This window comes from Vigna angularis, chromosome 8 (genome assembly GCF_016808095.1).
Source record: "Vigna angularis cultivar LongXiaoDou No.4 chromosome 8, ASM1680809v1, whole genome shotgun sequence".
Taxonomy (NCBI): domain Eukaryota; kingdom Viridiplantae; phylum Streptophyta; class Magnoliopsida; order Fabales; family Fabaceae; genus Vigna; species Vigna angularis.
In genome coordinates this window covers 11,027,094-11,037,470 of record NC_068977.1, presented here as the reverse complement: position 1 = coordinate 11,037,470, position 10,377 = coordinate 11,027,094, and the positions used below count along the sequence as shown (strand labels likewise).

Genomic DNA, 10,377 nt, shown 5'->3' with positions numbered 1-10,377 from the left:
GGTCCTACCACCTCAGGGTGTCGAGGTAGGTATTATGGGATTAACCTTGGGTAGTAGCTTGATTGGTGTCAGCTGTTACACTACCACAAGTGCAAGGACGACTGTAGCTACATATTTATACAATCCGGATGGTCAAGTCATAGTGTTCGGTCTATATATGAATTGTGGTGTTCATTTTGTATATGACTGCTTGTATTCGGTGTTGGCATGAGGTAGCGTTCGGTTTTGCATGGCTTGAACTTGTATGAAATATATAGATATGTTATAATTAAATTACATTAGCTTACCCTACTTTCTTGTTTTGTCTTGTATTGTCCGTCCGGTCAACTTTTCTTTTGCAATGATCATCCTATGGATGTGAGCAGAAGGCGATGAGTGTTCGGTACAACAAGCGTTGGAAGGCGAGGATCCTGGTGCTTAGATAGGACCGCTCGGTCATCAGTGGTTGCTTATCTTTTGGTGAATCGATCGGTCATAAATCTATAAGTGTAATAACCGTTCGGTTATTTACTATTTTGAAATAGTATAGGAACTTTGTAAAATTTTAAATTTTATAATTATTTTGGAGAACTATAATGTTAAATACTTTACTAACTCTTGAATGACTGATCTATCATACTATTATATGTTACATTATATAGATTAATATTAAGTCTTTACAAAAGTATTTTATTTATAAGAATTTTTTTATAAATAAAATTAGAATGGGATAGTTGTAAGTAAAATCTATTTCAAACATAATTAATTAAATAAAAAGGGTTTAAATATGTATTTTTTATCATTAAAAGATTAAATATATATCATTTAGATCATGGAAATCGGACACACCACAAATCACAAAATTGGTTTAGGAAACTTTGATATTTAGAAGAAATCTATAGTGGAAAGGTATCTAGAGTGGAAAGGTATGTAGCATTATAGTATAGAAAATAATAACAAAACGTTATATTCAAGTCTTAAAATATCTTTTATTTTTATTGAAGTATTCTGGCGTTGTTCTCCCATCTCTTTCAATTTTATTATTTTTATTAATTATAACATTTTTCTTAATAATTTACGAGATAACCTAATTAAGCAAGAAAGGAAACACATGATGCAACAAACACATTCATCCGTTTTGTTTTTTTAACTTGCTTGCAAACCAGAGTTAACCATGTCATATTTTACACGTCTACGCCTCCATGTGCATCCTCTTCTGCAAACTCCATCTTCAACGCTACAAAACAAAAACTAACGAATTAAAATACATAAAAAACGGATAGAGAAAGTGTGTCTCTTCCAGTATTCACTTTTCTCCTTCACGAGACTTCATAATTATTCCATCATCTCTCTCTCACATACACTCTCCATTTCGCCATTAATCAAAGTCCCACACCGATTCCAGAATATTCCGAACGCCATGTTTCAGCGCCGTCCAGATCCAGGTATCTCCCAAACGCAACCTCCACTCTCCACCGATGTCGTTTCGTTATGCTTCTATATCCATGCTTTTCACTAATTACGCCATTGCTTTTTTATGCTCATAAGTTAATATAAGGATTTTTGAAATCCCGGGGTGATGGATAGAGTTCGTGAGGAAATTGAATTGATATTTAAGGATTTATTTATTTATTTATTTTGAATTTTGAGTTGTTTAGTTTCCATTTATCGTTGAACGGGATTTTGTCACGTTATTGCTTTCGGTGTGCGGCCAAACAGGGGTGCCGTGTGTTGAATGTGTTTGAAGGCACATGGCGGCTACAGGGTTTTTCTTGCGTTTAAGTTGTTTACTTAACAAGGCTGTGTTTCTTTGAGTCGGTGAGCGTTTTATGAATTGGTCCTTGTCTCTAATCTTGAGCATTTGCCTCGAAGTTTTGAAGAGTCAACGTTGGAGGAGAGTTCCCTGTCTCCATTTATAGCACCTGGAATTGACTTTGGAGTTCTTATACTGCATGCTGGGTTTTGAAATTTGGACTTTGTTTCCTCTTGGTTTTGTTAAGGAGATATAACTGAGGTTTGGAGATTTTGTTATTTTGGTATTTTTGGTGTGTTTGGCTTCACGTTTCAGACATCCAGACGCAGTGTTTTCGCCTCTAGTAAGAGGACAATTGTTATAGCTTTTGCATCTCAAGCTCCACATTCTAGACATTCATTCTAGCTTTCACATTGCTGGCGTGATCTCTTTCTTCTCGACGGGTTTGTAAACACGGTATACAGCATCTGGAATTGGCTTTGGAGTATTTGTTGTTTGTTGGGGTTTTCATTTTTGGATTGTGTTCTGCTCAGTTTTGCTGAGGGGTTTGGAGTTTTGTTATTATTTATTGATATTTGTTTTTATTTTTTAGAGAATTGAGTTGATGGGGGGTAACAATTCTAAGGAGGATAATAATTGGAGGCAGAATTCATCTGTGCGTTCAAGTCCCTCTGCTTCTTCTTGGGGTGCATATCCTGACCCCCACTCGGGTTACGGTCAGGGGGCCTACGCCTATGAGCCTCAACAGCCTTCGTACCCTACACAGCAGAGCTATTATGCCCCTCCACCTCCGCAGCAAAACTATGGCTATGAACCTCAACCTCATGATAGTGGTAGAGTGGCCAGCCATAGAAATGAGAAGCGGTTGGACAGGAAGTACTCAAGAATCGCAGATAACTACAATTCCATAGATGAGGTAAGAAATGGTTTAATTATAGTTCATGTACTGTCGTTTTTAACTTACTGTACAGAACTGAACTCACTTAAATAAAAGGCTACGACTTTGCATGTTTATGACTACTTTTAAGTTTGTTGTGTGATCAGGCATGACTTAGCTGGTCATGATACTGTCTTCCAATTTGCTTATTTCTACACTGATGATCCTTCCTATTCATTTTTCATATTTTATGAACTATTTTTGTGCTTTCATTACAGGTGACTGAGGCTCTTGCACGTGCAGGCCTTGAGTCGTCAAATCTTATTCTGGGTATTGATTTCACTAAGAGCAATGAGTGGACAGGTTAGACCTTATTGATATACATTAGGTTTTTAGATAAAATTTCAATTTATTCAGTGTTTTGTGAAATGTATGCTGAACTTGATGCCTCTTTCAGGAAAGCATTCATTTAACAGAAAAAGTTTGCATCACATTGGGAATGGTCCAAATCCCTACGAACAAGCAATATCTATTATTGGAAAAACCTTGGCTGCATTTGACGAGGATAACTTGATTCCTTGTTTTGGATTTGGGGATGGTATGTTTCTATAAGTTAACTTTCTATTTGATAGATGTTCTGTTTTGTTTTTTAAATATGGTAATGAGCATTACTGTGACATCATGGCAGCATCAACACATGATCAGGATGTCTTCAGTTTCTATCCAGATGAGCGATTTTGCAATGGATTTGAAGAAGTGTTGGGTCGTTACAGGGAAATTGTTCCTAATATCCGACTTGCAGGTTATATTTCTACTACTTGTCCTGTTCTTCTTTTGTAATTTTTTATTCCTATTATAGTTACTGTAGTGCTGACTTGCTAATTTGGACTAATGGTTTTATGTCAGGTCCTACCTCATTTGCACCAATCGTGGAAATGGCCATGACAATTGTTGAGCAGAGCGGAGGCCAGTACCATGTTTTGGTGATAGTCGCAGATGGCCAGGTATTCTATTTTTTTCTATATCCAGAACGTAGAGTTGTCTTGAATTAAACCATTTTCGTAATCTGTGACATAGACTTTAAATGGAGAGGAAACATATTTGTCATTCATGAAACTCCACTCTTGTAATTTTTATTTAAAGTCATAGTTGCTACCATGCAACTTAATGTAGATTGTCTGACTTTCAATTGCTATAATGGTACTTAGCTTAGTGTAATCCCACCTACATTGATATTTTCTGCAGGTAACAAGAAGTATTGACACTGAACATGGGAGGCTGAGTCCACAGGAGCAGAAGACTGTGGATGCCATTGTTGAGGCGAGGTGAGTATCCTGTAGGTTTTGTTTAATGATGTTTTATGTGTTTGAATTTCTTTTCTAAGTTACCTACGTTATCACAGTAAATTTCCCCTTTCAATCATATTGGTTGGAGTTGGAGATGGTCCTTGGGACATGATGAAGGAGTTTGACGACAATATTCCATCCAGGGCGTTCGATAATTTTCAGGTAATTGACAAGGAGCATACATAATAATGTTGATTGCTAACTGTTAAAATGTTATAATCAGTGGGAATTCTTTGACTGATTTATCGTGATTTCTGTGCTTCTTTAGTTTGTGAATTTCACAGAAATTATGTCAAAGAACATTCCTCCTTCTCGAAAAGAGGCAGCATTTGCTCTTGCAGCACTGATGGAGATTCCTTCTCAGTATAAGGCAGCGATAGAGCTTAATCTGTTGGGGTAAACTTTTGTTCTATACCACTTATGATTATCTTTTGTGAAATAAACCTTCAGTTAAGTTTCTGACAATTTTGGTTGCTCTGTTAATTTTTATTAAATAGTCGTCGAAATGCCAATGCTCCTCAGAGAGTTGCCCTCCCAACTCCAACATATGGTTCAGTGTCTTCAAAACCTTATGGTTCCGCAGCATCTTTTGGTGCTTCAAAACCTTATGGTTCAGCATCTTTTGACACCTCAAAACCAAATGGTTCAGCATCTTTTGACACCTCAAAACCTTCTCATGCTACTAGCTTTGAGAAGAGCGCCCCTTCTTATTATGACAACATCGATGCAGTTGGCACAGCTCCTCCTGCCCCAAGTTCCACATATGACAATCAGGTACGAACCCTACAGAGTACAAAGTGCTCGATTAGAAATGTGTCATGTACACTATTTTTTTCCCTTGTTCCAATCTTGCTTTTATTTTTGGCATTATTTTTACGTGCCTTAGTTGAGAAATGATATTTCGTAGGAGTTTCTTCCTGGTCTAATAGAGAGAGATTAATGGTATCAATTTACCTGCTTAATTTTGTTGCATATTTTCATACTCTCTATCTTCTATGTCAAGTGACTGAAATTGTGCTTGTCCTGAATGAATCCAGATTATAGTTACGTAGTTACATAGTTTCATTTTCTTGTTTCCTGGTTTGCATTGTATATCGGCAATATAGGGACTAAATTTGAAATGGTTGTGATGATTTTGTCCTTGTCATACTGTTCAATTAACGAATTCAATTCGTATTTTTCAGCTTTGCCCCATATGTTTGACGAATCCGAAAGACATGGCCTTTGGATGTGGGCATCAGGTAAAACAAGATTTTCAATTTCTTGCTATACCTTTTCAGGGAAAAATCGGATAAGTGCTTATGAATGATATATTTGTTTATGTTAAATGACAGACATGCTGTGAGTGTGGACCAGATCTTCAGACGTGTCCTATCTGTAGGAGCCCCATTAATACCAGAATTAAGCTTTACTAGGGCGTCTTTCATTGTGAAGTAATTTTATGGTGTGAACAAAAATTCTTTGATTTTTTAATGTTTCTGGTTGTATACAACGTTAGATCATGTCTCGGTTTCTATTGAAAAATGATACAGTAAAAAAAAATCCCAACCAATTAATTTTATTTGGTTTGGATTTGTAAAAGAAAATTCGTGAAATCCAAGCCGAACTAGTCTAAATCAAAAGCAGGTTGGTTCTTTTTGGTTCAGTGTTGTCGGGAGAGAAGTGTTTACATTTTCATTTTAATTTTTTTATATAATATAGAACAGAACATTGTATTTAATAAGATGGTATTTTATAGAATATTAGCACAACGGAATGTTGTTAAATACAATTTTTATTTATTTATTTATAATAATGGATAAAAAGGAATTGTTTTATAAACTGTTTTTTATACGAATCATTTCTCTATTTTAGTTTTGACTATGTATTAAAATGATAAAACATTATTCAATTATGACAGTACTATATATTTAGCTATTTAAAAGACTTAATTATTAATTTAGATTTATTATATTTAGGTCTTTTATTTGTTTGGTTTTTATTTTTTATTTTTTTTTACTTATTTGAGTTGTTAACTTTTAAAATAAAATTTTATTAAGTTTTTATTTTATTTTTTAAAAAAAACTTAATGTGACTCTTTTGTTTTAATTGGCATTAATGTGGTTTAAGAGTGTCAGGGGTCTATTACTCCTTAACATTTAGATTATTTTTTATTTTATTATGTATTAAAATTTAGATTATTTTTTACTTAAAAGGTATTATGTGTCATAGTTATAGGAGTTTATGAATAAAAAATAGCTAAATTTTGATACATAAATTTACATTTTGAAACATCAATTTAATGTTAATTTAATGGAAAAATTACATTAATTCTTTTTATGAAAATAAAAACTTTAAAATAAATAAAAAAATTTAATATAAGGATAAATTAGTAATTGACGTTGATAGCTCACTTATACGTGAAGTTCACAACAAATATAAAAAATGTTATCAAGTAAATTAGAAGAGATAAATTATTAAATTAAAATATGTAAGATAATGTGCATAAAATATCTAGGTTCAGATGTGACGATATTTTTAAGTTAACTAGTAAAGAGAAGGCTTAATTACCTACTTAGTCCCCATGTTAGGAGGTAATTTTCTTTTTAGTATCCGGTTTTAAAAATGTAGGCATTTGGTACCTATGTTTTGAAATTTGTATCAATTCAATCCTATCCAGTTAACGGCGTTATAATTGATGCGAGAAATTAAGGACATTACATTCAAACATTTGATAGCTATTCCACCCAGGCTATCATTAACGTCCTTAATTTCTCGCATCAATTATAACGCCGTTAACTGGATAGGATTGAATTGATACAAATTTCAAAACATAGGTACCAAATGCCTACATTTTTAAAACCGGGTACTAAACAGAAAATTACCTCCTAACATGGGGACTAAGTAGGTAATTAAGCCTAAAGACAAATAGTCACATCAACATAAAACTAAATTTAAATACGATGTAAAAATACGCCCAAGCACTGCCAATTATTTGTTTATTAAATTTTGCTTTTAAAGCTTTACGTAAAACACGTTGAATAAGTGACATGAAAATTTTGAATTAAAGCTCAAGAAAGATAGAATTAGAGAAAGATACGAACATATACACATTTTTTTATTAAGACTCAAGCTATATCGAATTAGCATATGGTAATGTTCTAATTAGGATAAGCCAAATCTAGAATGTGTTTAAAAGTTCATGTGTTTAAGAGTTCATGGGTTTGCATATAGAATTTGTGGTGAGGTGGAATGATGGATCGGTTGAGATTTTGAAATGATATACGGTGATGGAAGATGTGTTTAAAAGTTCTCTCTAAGAGAAGTTGAACCAACTCTTAAAGGAATGTGACTAGAGGAGACCACTTGGGTTGCTCTTAAAAGAGTAGTATGTCACAAAAAGGATACTATAACTTTACTCTAAATCAAAGGTAATTACCTGATGGAGATCAGCTCTATTTATAGGCTAAGGTGTTTCAAATTGGACAAAAACTTTAACCTAAAAGAATGACCTTGGTTAGCTTGGAGAGTAAGGAGAAATCCTCTAAAATAAGAGGGAGACAAGTGACAAAAAAAATCCTCTCAAATGAGAGAGTGACAAGTGACTACTTCCTATGGAAAAATTCTCCATTCCTAAAGTGACACATGACCACTAGCTAGGAGGAAAACTCTACAATGGGAAGCCTCCACATGTCTAGGATGAAATCTTGCTCCCTTGTTCTCCCAGCTTAGCCAAAATGTTGACCCCTTGGTCAACACACCCATTTTGGATGTCCAAGCATAGTCACCTTTGGACCTTGGCCCTTGTTGACTTGTTTGGTAAAATTCCTAATATACTTGGCCCAAAATACAAGGCTCAATTGAAATCCTACACTACTAGGCCCATAATACAAAGCCAAATAAAATCTAGACTTTTTAGCCCATAATACAAAGCCCAAATAAAATCTAGACTACTTGGCCCAAAATACAAGGCCCAAAATTATTCTTACTCTACTAGATCTTCAGGATGTCTTAAAATGGCCCAAGAGAAAGGGTATAGGCCCATATTCCATTTGACTCTCACTCTTCACGAATGTGCTAGGTCATGGCTAGGAGTATGCCATCACATATGCAACATGGGCACAACTTTCCACTATAGAAAAATTCAATGCTCTACAATCACACACTTGCAATATCAAGACACCCTTCTCTAAATCTACAAGAAACAATCTACCCAAGCAGGTCCTTATTGCAACCTGGACGCACCCTACCCTAGAACCAAACAACATACAACCAAAGCAGCAGTGAAGATGAGAAACAATCACACTTGAACACTTTCTTTTCTTACACTCACGTCTTTGAGGAATGAAAAATCGTGAAGATAATCAACAGACTTCATGAAAATGAACTCCTCCTCAAGAACTTAATAATCTCACATGCATAGGTGCTTAAGCGTTTTTCAAAATTGTTCCAGAAAAATTGTCACCTTTCATTGAGTACAAGTCTTGATATAAAGGATGTGTACATTAGCTTATTGATTGTAACTGTCAATCGACTTATTTCACTTAACTGGTGAAATTAATCAATTGTCAATAAATTTCAATTGATTAATGTGTCAATACATTCTTTGCAGAGGAGTTAATTAACATGTTAAAACACATTTTAACATATTAAAAGACATTGACACACTAGTAAGATCCTAAATTAGTTTACATAGCAATTCTTCATTGTTCTTCACCAAACCTTCAAGTACCATGTTTGGGTTCATCAAATCAAAGCTGCATCATTCATTCAAGATAACATATATTTCACCACATACCATCCTCAACGTTTACATCCTTTCCTTATTCATACATTTCATCTCTTTTTGCAACAACCAAACATCACATAAATACACTGTAGTATTTCTCCAAACCAATCTTTCTAAAAAATAATACATTTCATTTAAAAATTGATTTTATGCTGGCAAAAATTTGCTTAGTGAATGTTTCATTAATTTGGTGAATAACACCACAATGAACAATTTTTTCAAACTCACGTAACGAGTCTTATCTCGCCTAGTGAGTGAAACACCCCTAGTTCTTTGATTTTCACCAAAAATTTCTCGTTCAACGAGTGGATCTCTCACCCAACGAGTGAGTCCTCCCTTTCATCATTGACTTCATGAATTATGCTCTCGTTCAATGAGTGAGATACTCGCCCAACGAGTCTTCATAACTCAGAAGTCATATTAGATACGTGAAGTTGTTCAATTAGCCTTAACATGTAATTTTCTTCTCTCTCACGTGTCCAAACAAATTATATAAGTTCAAAATATGTTAATTGAAACCAATTGAACCAAATGTAAATATCCTTAGAACAACTTCTCATCAAAATCTCAAAAACACATAAGTTTTTGTCTCAATCGCCAATTTAACCATTTCATTAATTCATATCATAACCATATTCAACCAATCTCAAACAAACATTTATAAACCATTTCATTCAACAATTTAATCAATTTATTCCAATTCCTAACTATGAGCAAGATTACTAGGTCTCTTCGACCTCTATGTACTCTTAATCTCACAGAAAACAATATTTATTGAAGGAAAGCTCAAATCAATTCTATCATATCCTAACAATTTTAATTGAATATATATTCATATAGAACTTTAGAACTTTGAGATGACACATGCCACTTCAAACTTCACTCATACAACACAAAATAAAAAATACTCTAAAAAGAGCAAATGATGAGCTTACTTTATTTTATTTGACAAACTAAACAAACTAATCAGGGTAGAATGTAGACTTTGCCACTAAAAGTCTTATATAGTATACTTCAATTATTAAATAAACAAATTGTACCAGCAGGACCGGGCGCCGTACGGAAAGACACACGAACCGGCCGCCCATGTCATCCTCCTAATTATCGAGAAGGTATGTATCAGCGGGACCGGGTGTCGTACGGAAAGCCAACCACGGACGGACGCCCAGGGCACACTTATAGACCGAGCGTTCGTCCAGTGTGTCCAGACAATAGAACCAGATGGACGCCCACCCAGGTTGACAATCCTGGCCGACCATCCTTCCCAACCAACCAGCACCTTGTCGACTACATGGTTAAACGCTAATGACTCATTAAAGCCCTTAACGAAGATTAAGGTATGATTAGGCCGTTATCAGGCCCACTAAGAGTAAAATCCCATTACAATCAGTATAAATAAAGGTCTCAGGTAATGTGTTCAGGGGGAACTTTTCTTACGATGCATACATGCATCACAAACTGCTCTGTCATATTACTGACTTGAGCGTTGGAGTGCCTTTGACAGGTACCCGACCCCCCGGCTAGGAGTATGGAGCAGCGCCTGGAGTAGGAGGGCGTCCGCCCGGCTTGAAGTATGGAGCAGCGCCTGGAGTAGGAGGGCGTTCGCCCGGCTTGGAGTATGGAGCAGCGCCTGGAGTAGGAGGGCATCCGCCCG

General features: G+C 35.1%; 1 protein-coding gene across 2 annotated transcripts; it reads left to right on the top strand.

The window, feature by feature from the left end:
- Positions 1–1,112: 1,112 nt before the first annotated feature.
- LOC108345989 (E3 ubiquitin-protein ligase RGLG2) lies at positions 1,113–5,600 on the top strand. 2 transcript variants are annotated; one of them, XM_017584886.2, is made up of 13 exons: positions 1,114–1,424; positions 1,852–2,188; positions 2,325–2,648; positions 2,888–2,972; positions 3,067–3,207; positions 3,298–3,411; positions 3,516–3,613; positions 3,855–3,934; positions 4,012–4,117; positions 4,224–4,351; positions 4,453–4,729; positions 5,140–5,196; positions 5,290–5,600. In XM_017584886.2, the coding sequence occupies exons 3-13, from the start codon at positions 2,337–2,339 to the stop codon at positions 5,368–5,370; spliced, it is 1,479 nt and encodes a 492-aa protein (XP_017440375.1). In that variant the 5' UTR covers positions 1,114–1,424; positions 1,852–2,188; positions 2,325–2,336; the 3' UTR covers positions 5,371–5,600. The 2 variants fall into 2 exon arrangements, with proteins under 2 accessions (XP_017440374.1, XP_017440375.1); XM_017584885.2 differs by lacking the exon at positions 1,852–2,188 and having other exon boundaries at positions 1,113–1,424.
- The last annotated feature ends 4,777 nt before the right edge of the window (positions 5,601–10,377 follow it).